This window comes from Ruditapes philippinarum, unplaced genomic scaffold (genome assembly GCF_026571515.1).
Source record: "Ruditapes philippinarum isolate M1 unplaced genomic scaffold, ASM2657151v2 ctg7471_1_1_1_1, whole genome shotgun sequence".
Classification (NCBI taxonomy): domain Eukaryota; kingdom Metazoa; phylum Mollusca; class Bivalvia; order Venerida; family Veneridae; genus Ruditapes; species Ruditapes philippinarum.
In genome coordinates this window covers 119,002-133,997 of record NW_026866016.1, presented here as the reverse complement: position 1 = coordinate 133,997, position 14,996 = coordinate 119,002, and the positions used below count along the sequence as shown (strand labels likewise).

Sequence of the window (14,996 nt, the reverse complement as noted above, 5' to 3'; positions counted from 1 at the left end):
TTCTAAACAAAACTTTATTCTTGAGATCCAAACTGCCCATTTAAAGTCTTATAGTCCTAGCTTGTTTTTGGCAATAATTTTGAATTATCCCTTCGGATGCAACACAAGCCAAGTGCACCTTTTTGTATAGTGATCCTGTCAGTTGAAACTTTGCCATGGCACCTTGTTCCTGCCCAACGACGTCATTCTACAGAATCAAAGAAGTGGTCCCTGTAAAAAGAATGAAAAGTTAATGTTGCCAAACACAGAAGTTATTGACAAAATGGTGTTAAAATTGTGAGAATAATCCATAAAAGCTAACAAAGCAATGTGCTTTCAAAATGTATAAATTTGGGTCCGAGTGGGAGCATCTCTGAAATCGAGTCCGAGTGGGAGCACTTTCATTTTCATAAAAAAAAAACTTTAAAAGACTGACTTTTGAATAGAAATATTTGAAACTAATAAAGAATAATGGGTATACATGACTCGGTTTATGTTCCGATACGTTAAAAATAATTTTAAAGAAGGTTTTCAACCTTATTTCATATATGTTTCGGGAGAAGTCCGAGTGGGAGCATTCAGAGAAAAACACTTATCCCGTTTTCAGGCCTAAACCAGGCAATAAATCTATAAACTTTTTTTACAATTATCTCAAGTACTATAGCCATTCTTTGGTGCGCTACATGATTTTTTAATACTCTTACGTTTTCTTATAATAAAATTGTATTTTACCTTCGAGTCGACGAAAAAATGGTCCAAGTGGGAGTATTTAGCAGGTGCGCGATGACGTAGTATCCTACCATTGTATATATTAAATAATTAATCAATTATAATTTTAGGGCCATGAATAACTACAAATATAAAAACATAAGCAATTATTGGTATCCCTATATGTTTGATAAAATCCCGGATTCCGTGCGTTCCGGAGCACAGGTCGCGATATTGTCCTGTACGATCACGTGATACTAGAAAAAACCCGGATGAAAGAATTCCTTGGTATAGTAAAAGAAGGTATTTCCCGTTGTTGGAAAAGCGAACCGTTTGTTTTCAGAGCAATAGTGTTAAAATATGAACATTTTGAAGTGTCATTTTCTTTCAACAATGTTTTTGAGGGGGGATTTGAAATATTAGCAAGACGGCAGTTTTTCTGCTATCTTCTGGAGGTCAGCTGCTTTAAACTAAGTATTTCAGTAAAATTAACTTAGACAAGTGCATCATATCACAGTAAGGCCTTCCTGAAACAGCGTCCAGATAGCTATTTATAACGCGTGAGTGACGTTCGTTTCTAAACATAGAAGATCGGGAAGCGACTCGTCCGCTTTACTGATTTAAAGCAGCATGCCTAGATTCATGTTACTTTTCATGAAAATTTTGAAAATGTATTTAAAAGTAAAATATTGTGAAGTGAACAAAGAAAGTAATTCACACATTGCAAACGGCACTTACAATCCACTTCCATAACCAAACAAAAAGACATCAAAATATACATTAATACCTCTTACTGCATTACTAACGCAATTGAATTATAGTGATTGATAATGCAAAATCATTAATAGCACATAACATTTTTCTAACGATTTATTTTTTTTTAAATATTTTGGCTGGTTCTGGAGGTGTGCAGCTTTAAATACAGAGAGCTGACCGGCAGCTCTAGGTATCGCGGAGTTTACACGTTGTTTATGTATTGCATCTTCGGCAAAAATTGTTCCACCTTAATTATTTCATATGACAATTATATATGAAACGATTTATCTAAAACAATAACATATTTCACCTTAAGCTTAAGGCCGCTTTAATTTACAGCGAATCAGTTCCACTGACAATTTAATGAATTAAATGCATAATTTACATTAACACAAATTTTTAACAGTATTTTACTTACCACAGCGTCTAACAGTTTTTGAATAAATGTACGTCTGGCTGAGATAAGTACGTTATCGGTAAAATATTAGATCCTTAGACAGCTAAATATGTGTGGTGAATTGTTAGTTACTAGATATATAGCTGCTAGAACTAACTCTATTATTATAAGACCGTCTTTTCATGTGTGAAAACGTTTTACTTTTTGTGCAGATTAACGGTGAGACTTGTGTTGATTTTTGAAGTGTTAACAAAACCAATTATAGTTTATTGAAATGCATATACTTTATGTGAACGTTGTAATTGCTTTATTGTACAACTCTTCAAAAAATAAATTTGAATAAAACAAAATAACATTGGATTTATTTGTAAATAAAAAGTGCGTTTGTACTGATCATTGGCTTTCTGATTATGCAATTATAATAATTAAGTGTCATTCGTGTATCTTAACAGGCGATTGAAGACGAAGCGCATTTAAAATTCTGGAATCTCCGCAAAGGAATCTTATATGGAATACATGTCTGAGAAAGTTGAGGTCATTACTGGGGAAACTGACGTAGTGACAATACACGAGGGATTCGGGAAATGAAGAGCGTTCTATAAGGAGATAATAGCCAGTTTGACAATGCTACAGTTATATCGGAGACACATTATTGTTTCTCGGAAACAGTGGTTTGCTACTTGATTAGGTAGGGGAGATTTACGATGTGGATATATACAGTTCTATTGCAGCTATATTTTACCCTGTTGGAGTTAACTAATTGCGTAAGTAACGAAAATATTGTTTTTGTATTTTTATTTTGACATTCTAAATAATTATATTGACATTATGAGTAATTTTGAAGTTGTTGTTGTTTTTTAACAACACAAACGCGTAAATATGGCCACAAATACGGAAAAATTATATGCAAAAACCAATTTCTGAAGAATTTATAATTCAATGAAGTGAATGTGTGTTATAATTTTTTTTTATTTTTAAATCAATATAATTGACATAAAAACAAACTGTCATGAAAACATTCACAAAGTACAATTTTAATGAATAAAACTAAATCACGAAAGCATTTCAGAATTACTCAAAACATTATCTCTATTAAATTATGTATATTAATCATAATTAATCACGTTATGTTAGTTTATGAACTTTTTAATAAATTAAATGCTAATTTCATCTTTTAAGGAACTAAAATAACCAAATTTATAGAAACATTTATAAATTCAAACTTGTAAATCATATTATTCATTATTACTATAAATTCTTGTCAAAAAATACCTAAAACGTAAATGACATCAAAAGTCAATAACATTTATTATGTTTTTAACTTCAATTTAGAATAACCAGTTAGCCAAGCTATGTTATGTAAATGGGTTTTTTTCTAGTAATACTAATTTCATCTTTAAGGGAAAAGAAATGAAAATTCAAACATGTATGCATTCACATTAGTAAATCATATTATTCGATATTACTCTAAATGCTCATCAAACATATAAAAACGTAAATAACAACAAAAGTCGATAGTTATTTATACCGTTTTTAACTTCCATTTTCTGATTTTTCTATGCTAATGTTATCTTAAAAGGGAAAATAAATAACAAATTCAAACATATATAAATTCACACTCGTACATCTTACCACTAACTTAAGTATAAATTCTTGTCAAAAATACAAATAACAACAAAAGTCGATTATTATAAATTTTCGTCAAAAATATAAATATGTAAGTAACAAGTCGATAATTATTATGTTTTTAATTTCCATTTATAATAAACAAGCTCAGTATAAATCAATTTTCATATCTGAAACAAATCCCGACGCTCTGTAATTTTTTTTACCAGAGAGAACTATCAAAACAACAGGCCGATTGTTTATGACTTGTTGCACTGTCTGCCTATGAACATCCTTGGAACAATTTTGTAATAAAACAAAATATGAAATGTATTTTGAACAATAATAGTGTCTGAACTTCATATGCTCAGGATGATTTCTTTGGAGTCTAGGCATCTCTTAGCTCCAGCAGATGAGGTGGTTTTTGTCCCTGGTTTTGCTTTATGTTTGTGACAATACGATCAGCCAAAATTATCTTTCTGTTTCGGGGCCATATGACTTTAATAAAACCAAACAAAGAGTTAAAAGTAAAACTTTTCATTGATTGAACTTAAATTCTCACTTCTATACTAAAAGGACAGATAAATAAACAAAAGTATAAGACTAGTTTACTGTTCATAAAAATACATTACAAACACTTGATAAAATTCTAGAAGGTGCTTCATTTACTTATATTGAATTTTCATGTGAACGCGAGAACTTTGTTTTGAATATTTTACTTGACCAAGACTAGTAAACCTTTCTTACACACTACATCTAAAGCAGAAAACTTACAGTAGAAAGTGATTTCACAGAGATTTTAGCTGTGTAGTAAAACTGTGTTTTGGACAAGAGCAAATCTGCAAATTATGTATTTGTTTATTAAGATAAGAAAAAGATAAAGGATATTAACCTTGTTCTTTTGAATCGATATTTTTTTCAAGAATGACATATTCAGATCATAAGATTTCAAACAATTGACGTTATCATAATTCAAACATGTTTAAAATTTAATTGATTCATATTCTTTGATGCTGGTATTCTCAAAGAAAAACAATTTGATGTAACATGTCAATATCTTTCCGAAGATTTTTTATAAAATTTAATGTATGTAAACAGTATACTGAAATGCTGACGCTTCCAAAATAAACCATAACATAAAGGGTTAGCAATGAAATAAAGCAAACTAAAATAACTTAGCATTGTTTTTACAGACTTATTGACAACATTAGCCTTCTTTTAGGTTTTTTGTTTGTTTTCGTGGATTTTGCCTATTGTCTATTATCAGCAATACCTATATTTTCTTTACATGTTTACTAAGTTAGCCGACGAAATTGTTAAAAATCAATCTGCACCGAATATGTCAAGCATTATGAAAATTTATGAACTTTTACTAAAATATTGAAACCAAACTCTGTAATTGATCAATAAATATAGCAGTACATTACACAATGTCTGATGAAAATTCTCTCTTTATAATTTACGAATGTTTAAAACCGTACGAGAAAAATAATCTGGCAGTTTTTTTGTCGCCGTAAATAAATTATACAAATAGAGTATTATATTCTAACAATATCAAATCGATTAGCAGCCGACAGTTATATGAATTTCAAGTGTTAATCGCAGCATGCCAAATGCATTCATACTACTCATTTATTAAAGTTCTTTATTTAACAGTTCTAATTTTGCAATAATCAATTAGTTGAATGAATTGGTGGCTATATTGATATAATCTACTGCTGCTTCTTTTATTTTTGTTGAATCCATCTCATCCTGCAACTGCTGAGTAAACTGTTTTATCAAATTTTACGGGTAGAATATTGTCTCTTCTTAAACACTGGATGAACTTTTAATCGTACCGCATGCAGTTTGAAAATCGTGTTTTTTTTTTCTTTTTAAAAATTGGTAAAACATTTAAGGAATAGGTTATCTGAAACCAATTATGAACATAGAATAAAATATTGATATTATTTACTACGATTTCATATTAAACTAATTACGTAAGCCGCGACTCAAACGTCAGTCAAAATGCATATTATTTATTATTAATCACTATTATGCTCATCATTCGACAAAGCCATGTGTGTTGCTTCTTTAAGTCATACCCTGCTAGACAAACATTCATTTGTTTTTGTAATCCCCGACAGTGACTTGGATTCTTTTATGTGAGGAAGCTATCCAGCTAGCTTACGGAACGTCGGTGGTTCTACTCAAGTGCCCGTTCGTGCCTGAAATAATGCACGAAGGGGCACCTGAGGTCTTCCTCCACCAGTTAAGCTGGAACGTCGCGATATGACCTATATTGTGTCGATGTGACGTAAAACCCAATCAAAACAAACAAAATTTGTTTTGTCACAGGTCAATCAAATACATGACTGTTACAAGCCCTATTCTGTACTATTTTATGTTTATAACCCCAAACTGACCCTGGACAGTTCCAACAATTGAGACTTGACAATTATTTGATGAATTCAACAATAAGATTGTCCAAATGTATAATTATGGTTTTTGCACTGTTGACAATATAAAAGAAACAATAGACATACGTAAAAAATTTAAAGAGTATCACTTCTCATTTTTTGCTAACATTTAAACGAAGTAATACTACATGTATAAGAATTTCGTTTAATTTTATTCCTATTTGATAAATTGTATAAATCCTTAAAATAATTCTACCGCTCGTTTGTCCATAGAAGTAATGCAACCTAGGGGTTTTTTATCCATACTAAAATAATTTTATATAGAGGAATGATTCTTTCCAAGTAAAGTGTCAAAATTTCATTCGGTATAAATGGTTCCATTCATTGGTAATCCATTGGGAGTATTCAAATAACTTCATAGATAATTTGGTTGGATCGCCGAACGAGAGTTAATCATCCACTTCATAATTAATATCGATGTCTCATTGTTTATTTTGCGAGGAAATTGCAGAATAAATGTTCCACCAGAAATATTGAATGTATTCCAGAGGTTTTTTTCTTATTGAATTTCACCGAATGTCAACAGAAAAAAGCTATTATAGAGATTACTTCACAATGTGCCTGCAATATTAATGTCCATTATTATATTTACATTGTGACGGATTGCATTTAGATAATGGGTTTCTCCTTCTTTATTTGATTCATTCGATAAATGGATCATTCATCTTATTGAACATTAGCACTGACTAATTCCATTTTAGTAACTGTCATTTCCAATACATGTGACAGAGACAGATTTGACAACTTCCGAAACGCGTACAAATATTTCGTTTCAATTTCATTGATAGGCATATTATTTTGGCATGCTTGTTAATACTAAAATTCGACGAAAGGAGTTATATATTAATTCTATAGTTACGATTGTTTTCATAATGTAAAACTAAGCATATCTTTACGTTTCTTTGCGTATTAATACGAATTCAACGATTCGGACTTACTAAAGAAAAATAAAAAAAAGCATTGGTCTTCTATGAAACATAAGTTTGTTTAGAAAATAATTTCTCAGTGTATGATTATGATATCTAGATAAAGTTTGTTTTACTTTCAATATTGTTATTTTACTTTTATATGTCACTGAATATTTACCCTACAAAATGGTATATCAAAAATTGTATCGCAATAATAAAAAAACGACAATGGTTGTAAATGTATACTATATAAGTGCATTACGTTCTACATTATTAACCCCTTTCCTGCTACGTAAGTGAATTTTATTGACCAAGTTTTGTTTTGGTAACAGTCAATTCAGTGTTGAAGAGATTTCTATATCAATATACAAAACTCGAGATAACAACAGACGAACTGAGTCTGTCTGTTGGACTTGCTCTATTCTAGTGGTAAAGGCTAATTACCTTCTGTTACAGCAGGTTATGTGTTATATGTGTTATGTTTGTGGATTTTTTTTCGAGTCAAGAGAGATCATTTTATATAATAATTACTGTGTTAATATGAAATAACTTTTTGAAGATTTTTTTCCATTGAATAGGCTATCCTTCCATACGATGAATAAGAATCATATCGTTATGCATTAAATGAAACATTTGTCTTAATCCTAAATTTTAACCAAATATATGTATAAAATAAGGGTCAAACATGCATGCATCGCAGGCGTATTTCATATGAACGTTTTCTTTTTGAATTTGATTAAAAAATGAAGTGATACAATATACTTTTACAACATTAACTATTACAAAGCATAGCAAAACATTCAGAATTCATAAACTGAAGGATATGTCTTTGTATTGAAGGTAAAATGTTTTTTTGTTTCTTTAGGATATTCCTAAAATTTGCTGCAAGTTTATCTAATTGTATCTTTAACTTGTCTATAATAAGGGAGAATAAAGCTGTGATTGATAGCTCTCAGGGGAAATACATTCGTTATTGCGATGCTTATTTTCAACCAGATGACAGCTCAAAGTGTTCATACTATCAGAGAAATTCCTTTTCTGCAAGAACTTATACAAAATCACATTATTTTGTATGGAGCATATACACATCAATCTTTAAATATACATACTAATCTTAAAATATGTAATAATATGACATTCAGTTTGCTTTGATTCTGTTATATATTTTCAATTTGTTGCACCTAAAACAGTAGGCCATGTAAATAGATTTAAATTGATGCATTAAATGTACAAATTGTGTCATAATAAATGAAAATGTGTTCCAGATATTGATGTTAAGATTTAAAGCAACTGCAACTGTGTTTTGAAACACAATATCATTCTTGTGGACAACAATTTATCAGGAGTTAATGACTTACAAATATACTCAAAATATTTTTAAAGCAAAAACAAGCAAAACTCCGTACAATATGTTTCAATGATAACATTTATCAAATCTTTCAATAAATATGTTATAGTATATTTTTGTAATAGTTTGTATTTTTAATAATTTGAATAGAGCATTTTATAAAACTTTAGTTCTTAATTGCTGTTTATAATTGGATGTGTTGTAAATATACATTATTTTCTATTTCATTATAACATAATATTTTTTTATAGAAGATTTAGAAGAAAAAAAGGCTCATAGTATTAAAGGTATTGTATTTCTTTTCCTTTTTTGCATAATGAACGATAATTCTAAACATTTAATCTTATATTAAGTTGCAGATCCCGGATGTAACAGATTCCATTCAAAATAAGTGCTGTAATGGTATACTAGGATATGCTCGGCCATTCGAATACATGCCCTGCAACGAGATGAAATGTTGCAATGATACGGAGACAGTGGCCTTACAAAAAGTAAACCATGCTCTTGGATTCTGCTTTAGATGTGTGGTACGTATTTTGCCTTTTTCCTCTTGTACTTTTATAATGCAATCCATTCCTTACGAGCCTATGTTAAACAAACAAAGCTGAAGAACAATGAAATACATGACAATATTGAAATGTTTGACTGTTTAAAGCACGTATCTTGTTATCTTAAGGTATAAGAGGATATTTAAAAAAAACACAGAGTGGCAGTGCTTAGCACCGGATGGTTCTAGGAACGGTTTCAACTGTTACAGTAGTGTGTTTATACACTTACAGCTTGAAGCACAATCGTACTAAAATAAAAATATATATTAAGCTAAACCAACACAGTTCCATCAATACGCATTATATTTCATGTGAATAATTTTACACATAGAATGATATCTACCGATTAAAATAATTTCAATTTCTCTTCTCCTTAAAACACACTGCGCGCACAGGAGAAGAACACTTGCATTATGGATAAATTTACGCGAGCACCAACCGTTGTTGCTCGCTTGATTTTTAAAGAAATGACAAGGGCGCCATTTAAAAATAGCTTACTTTAATGACAGCCTCGGTAATTCCATTGTCAAAACATTACAGTCAAATAACACCGCACTAGCACATGAACATGGTAAAAATGCATAACGAAAACGGATCCTTAATACGAAAGGCAAATAGAGAAACGCATAATTGCCAAATCAGACGGATACTTCTATGCAAGAATAACGCAAATGCATGTTTTTTCTTGCACTGACATCAGCAGAAGCACTCGTATGTTTCAATCTCTTGCTATTTTGGCTCGGGCTTTTAATGTGTCTTCGTGCTTCTGCAAACAAGATGTATTTAACCACTCTAAGATGACCACTGATGTTTTCAAAGAAAATGTAACAGTAATATTTCAGCATACTTGAATTTTCTTGAATGTGTAAATAAATAAACATTGTACGATCCCAAAGCAGCACACCTTTTCATGTTCCAGTTATAAAATATAATTATAAACATATCAACTAAGATAACCTTAGCCCTTTATAAATGTAATGTAATGTAATGTAACTATTTCAGGCACAGACTACACCTGTCGGATGTTACTCACTGGGACAGGAAGTTGCTAGTACGAACGACACTACTATGGATTATAAATTACGAACTTGCTGCAGTGGCTTAAAATTTAAAGTGTTTACATACTTAAATGACGTAGCGATGACTATAAAATGTGTACATAGGTGACCAGAATGTTGTGATTTAGTTCTTTCTTAACAATGTTCTTAATAATAAAGAGTCCTACATGATTTTTGATAAGTAACGTGTAATTAAACCAAACAAGAGAAAACATGATTCATAATATACGTGAAAGATTTCTTAATTCTATGGAAGTGAAATTGTGAAAGTTATTTTTTTTTCAGTTAAAAAAATGAATGGATACAGTATATATCTTTTGAAATTAGGATACGTGTTAAAACAATTCTTAAGAAACCAATTTGTCTCAATTTGAATTTGGACATACTTATTCAACGGATAGATCTCTTCATAGGTACTCAATCACAAAAGACGTATCTGTTATTTGTTTACTTGTTCAAAACTGTTGTGCATATTCCCCCAAAACGCCTTGTCCTAATTGTTTCATTCTATCATTGTTTCGTGTTAACATATAATTGATCACATGGCTCTTGCATCAAGAAGCATACATATTGTATAAGAGAAGTTGAGTTTCTGGTTAACCAAAGCATCTCCTAGCCAAGCGGTAACGTTTATACATCAGTTTTGCATTATGCTATCAGATTTATGTACAAGTTTTCTGATATATATATATTCATAATGCTATAAAGACTATCGAAACAATAGGCTATCTGATTTGTACTTGTGGATGTACAAAAAGTAACCGTCTGAATATTACTTTTCTATCGATATCACTTTGATTGTGTTCACAATAAGAAAACCCACAGACATTTTAGCCAATCAACGAGCATGTTCTATTTCTTTCCACGACAGACAGTGCAGTAACTGGCATGAGGGTAATAAACACCTGCACTACGGTTAATGCACTGTGCATATATGTGTTTACGATTTTACTTTACACATTTTCAATAAAAAGGCCTCTAAACAAAACTATGGTACAACTCATAGAAATATCATGTAATGATTTGCTTTATTGTATGAAGATATCGGGCATATCATATGAACACAATAGTAATGTTAAATAGTTATAAAAAAAGAAATTATTTAATAGGTAAATCACTATTATAGTGGTCATTCTGCATTTAATAATATTAATGTTGTTTTCAGCTCGTGCCGTTTACATTTAAAACTTGTTTCGAAATATCTTTTAATATATAAGAATATCTGTAGACAAACTAAGCCAAGATGTTCCAGCTTAAGTTAGTAATGCAAAATAATTTATATTTTCTCAATTCTAGAGTTCCAACATGGCAATACACATCTTCCTATACTATGAACTTGCTGACAACGCATAAAATTTATTTAAAAATATGACTTTTTCAACTTTAGATTAACATAGGCGGCTTAATATTCACTTGTTGACAATGAATACGTTTAATTGCATGACTATTTCAACTTCAGATTAACATAGACAGGATAATATTTACTATACGTTTAATACCATGTATACTTCAACCTCAGATCCTAGTAATATCCTCAAGCTGACAACGCATACGTTTAATACCATGTATACTTCAACCTCAGATTAAAATAGACGGCTTAATATACGTTTGATTGCATGACTTTTTCAACCTAATATTAACACAGATGGCTTATTATTCTCGTGCTGTTATCATATACGTTTAATAGCATGACTATTTCAGATAAAAACAGGCGGCTTAGGAATACGCTAAAGTGAAATAAAATGACTGTTTCACCTTCATGTCAACAATAAAAAAAACGCCTTATAACTGAATTTTATTATGAAGCTGTTTCATCCTTACCACTTTTAATATAATATTTAATATATTTAATGATTTAGGCTGAACAATTCATCAGTTTAGGGGCAATAGTCGCAAGGGTAAAATTGATTGCCGTTAAAGGTTGAAATAAACAAAATTACTAATCAAATCGTCTGATCGGATAAAATATTCATTCATATGCTTCATTTTTTTAATAATAATTCAATTGCATGAAATAATTTTTTAAAAGATATTGATTTGATAGAATGATGCTAAAAACAGATATGCAGATATTACATGTATTAAGCAGTGCTCGAATTGGACGGGGTTTTATATGTCATGTGTGTCTGTTGTACAAATATTTATATAAAAATATTTTCGACTTGATTGTCTTTGAAGCATATGTTGTGATTTGTGTTTATCAATTATTCCTTATCTGTTTTGTAATAATTATTATGTGTTTTTGAAAGGATGGGTGTTTCTTATAAATTGATATCTGATGTGTCCTTTAATCATGATGACGAAATTGAAAGTTGTATGTTTGGTGTCCAGTACTTTCTATGACTATGACAATGTTCTAAGTAAGAATTTACTTTAACATATCAGTGTTTATTAAACTGTCATTAAATACTTGCATATTAAAATTTTAAAATAATGTTTGACTTCTTTTTATGTATTATAAAATGCCTTAATATTGAAAAGATAATATTGTATTTACCAGTATTTCATAAAATCAACCAGTCCTAGACATATTCGGTAAGAAACTTTAACATTAGCCTTGTATATCCATGACAAATGTAAAGGATAATGATTACTATACTCAAATTCAAATAAGTTAAAATATCATTACAAAATTCATGATTTTATCCAAACTATATAAATATCTACAAAGCCAATGTATGTAAATATGTTATTATGTATTTTACATTGAACTTATACAATTTGGATTTCTTTTAATATTTATGTTTTTACATCAACTTTAATCACAATTATACAAAGCAAATCAAATACAGACAAAATAACTGCATTTTAAATTATTTTTTAAGCAAATTGAACTGCTGGTATATGATAGATCGATCTATGTAACAGTACATTACAATATTCCGATCAAAATTGTCTATTTTCGGTCGTATTTAACCCCCCTGAGTAAATAATATCGAGCCTGGTAGTTATTTGACGCCAGATATAAAGAGAAAATAAACCGACAATAATTTTCTCACAATGTAATACCTATTTATAATCAATGAAAATAGAAATATAAAGCATTTACACAGCATGATAGTTCAAAATAGTGCATCAGTGCACTTTTTGTTAGTTCTGCGTCTTGTTGTTTTTATCGGTCAATTTAAAAGGTATAACTAAAAATAGTTGAATGGATTTTTATTACAAGATAATTTATGAAGATAAATATAGGGCTAAGCATAGAAGAATTCGATCAGAAGTGTTGTAATTATAAAATGTAAATACCTTATATGTCTCTATTAGCATGCTTAGTTATTTGCATATCAACTTATTGACTACTTACAATTTGGCAAAATTATCCCAAAATACACATATTTAATGACACTCTTGAATAGTTTGTCAATAATTCTAGTTAGATAAATGAAAAGGTATTAAGATCTGAGTTGAAGTAAAATTACATTCTTATCAGAATTAAAAAATACATATAAAAATGCTTTTACGTATATACCCCCATTTCCGAGTTAAAGCTTGAGAAAAAAATCTAATTGCATAAGCGTAACTTTTGTTTAAAATACACTTGTCAATGAATGTTTTCAAGAATTTCATGTTATGTCAAGGGAACAAAAACTATTATGGAGATTACTTAACAATGTGCTTGAACTATTATTGTCCATCATGTTTTCTTTACATAGTGAATGATTGCATATAGATAATGGAGTTCCTATTTAAGTCAATACATATTAATGGGTATTATGTTTTATCAAACATCAGTATTAAATAAACCATTTTGGTCACTGTCTTTTCTAAAACATCACTTTGAGTAAATTTGTTTTAGCACAATGAATGACAAGTTAACTTAGCTATCTTAAAAATATACTTTTCTTCTACTTTTTAGAATCAATATCAGACGTCTATTTTTAAAATATTTTTTTCCGAAGAAGAAAATATGCATACATTAAAATACTGAATATCAATGAATATCACAAAATTGTTCTTTCATATCAATTTTCAATTAAAATTTTTTCATGTTGAAAATCTTGGATGTAAATAGCATAGATGCAAATAGATTACTTTAAATAAACGTCACTGACGTACTTCAGAGTTTGGAAAAATCAAAAGAACTCAAATTAACCAACAAAATTAGACAAATTCTTATGAAAGAACAACCCAAGTGTTTGGAAGCATAATTATTTTGCTTAAAGCATTAATCATCCTTTTATTCTTTGTTTTTAAATCGAAATGTTTAACTCAGTGGTATGCTAACTATTGCATAGTTTGCTTTTATGTCACTAATTTAAACTTTTTAGACTGCAAATCGTACGTCCTTTTCTGATAAGTTCAAGAATACAATTGTCATTTATTGTTATAAAATATTATTCGTTATTGTATTGTAACTTTTTTGTAATGAATATTGTTTGATATTTCGGGGCGTTGATACTATCAAAATATTATATTGCGGTCTCTAGAATTGTCTGTGAAATCACCTTTTGGATAATTCATTGCATCTAAATAGGTAATTATTGATCAAGTCAAATCACCATATATATCAGGATAATGTATGGCAATTAAGTAGGCCATTAATCGATTCTGTGTTTAACGTCGCACTAACACGTTAAAAGTCATATGGCTACTTTCTAGCATTACTGGCTGAGGAAGACCCCCGGTGCATTATCTAAGGCACGAACTGACACCTAAGTAGAACCACCGACGTTCCGTAAGCCAATTGATAGCTTTCTTACATGAAAGAATATGAAGTCCCTTGCGGGATTCAAATCCACATAGGTATGGGGCAAGTGGCTTAAAGTCAACGACCTTAACCACTCAGTCACCATGCACTGTTAATTTAGTCAATTCACAAGGTATCAAATACTGCTAATAGATGATTCACCGAAGTTGAATAGGCATTAATTGATCAACAGTTTTATTTCCATGGCGCACTTGATAGCATTTGCAATGGCACATGGACATTATATTTTGTCTTTAAACCTTGCCAACTGAAGTTTATTATAAGAAGAACCGTATATCGAGTCATACACCTATTTATATTTCATGCAATAGACATTCTTATTATATTTGACAGAAAGAGTATATTTCTATTCAGAATAGTTCATTATTACACTCTCAGACATATTATAATACATTAAAATGACAAGATGTATAATAGATATTCGTACTTCATTTAATAAGATGATAGTCTTTAACAATGTTTAGGATATATTTTTTAAATTTGCCTCATATCAATGTGGTGTTCAAATTGTTTGATCGGACA

General features: G+C 29.9%; 1 protein-coding gene across 1 annotated transcript; it reads left to right on the top strand.

The window, feature by feature from the left end:
* Positions 1 to 1,960: 1,960 nt before the first annotated feature.
* LOC132730996 (uncharacterized) lies at positions 1,961 to 12,194 on the top strand. Its single transcript, XM_060717092.1, has 3 exons — positions 1,961 to 2,604; positions 8,514 to 8,687; positions 9,711 to 12,194. Exons 1-3 carry the CDS (start codon positions 2,545 to 2,547, stop codon positions 9,873 to 9,875), a joined length of 399 nt encoding a protein of 132 aa, XP_060573075.1. The 5' UTR covers positions 1,961 to 2,544; the 3' UTR covers positions 9,876 to 12,194.
* The last annotated feature ends 2,802 nt before the right edge of the window (positions 12,195 to 14,996 follow it).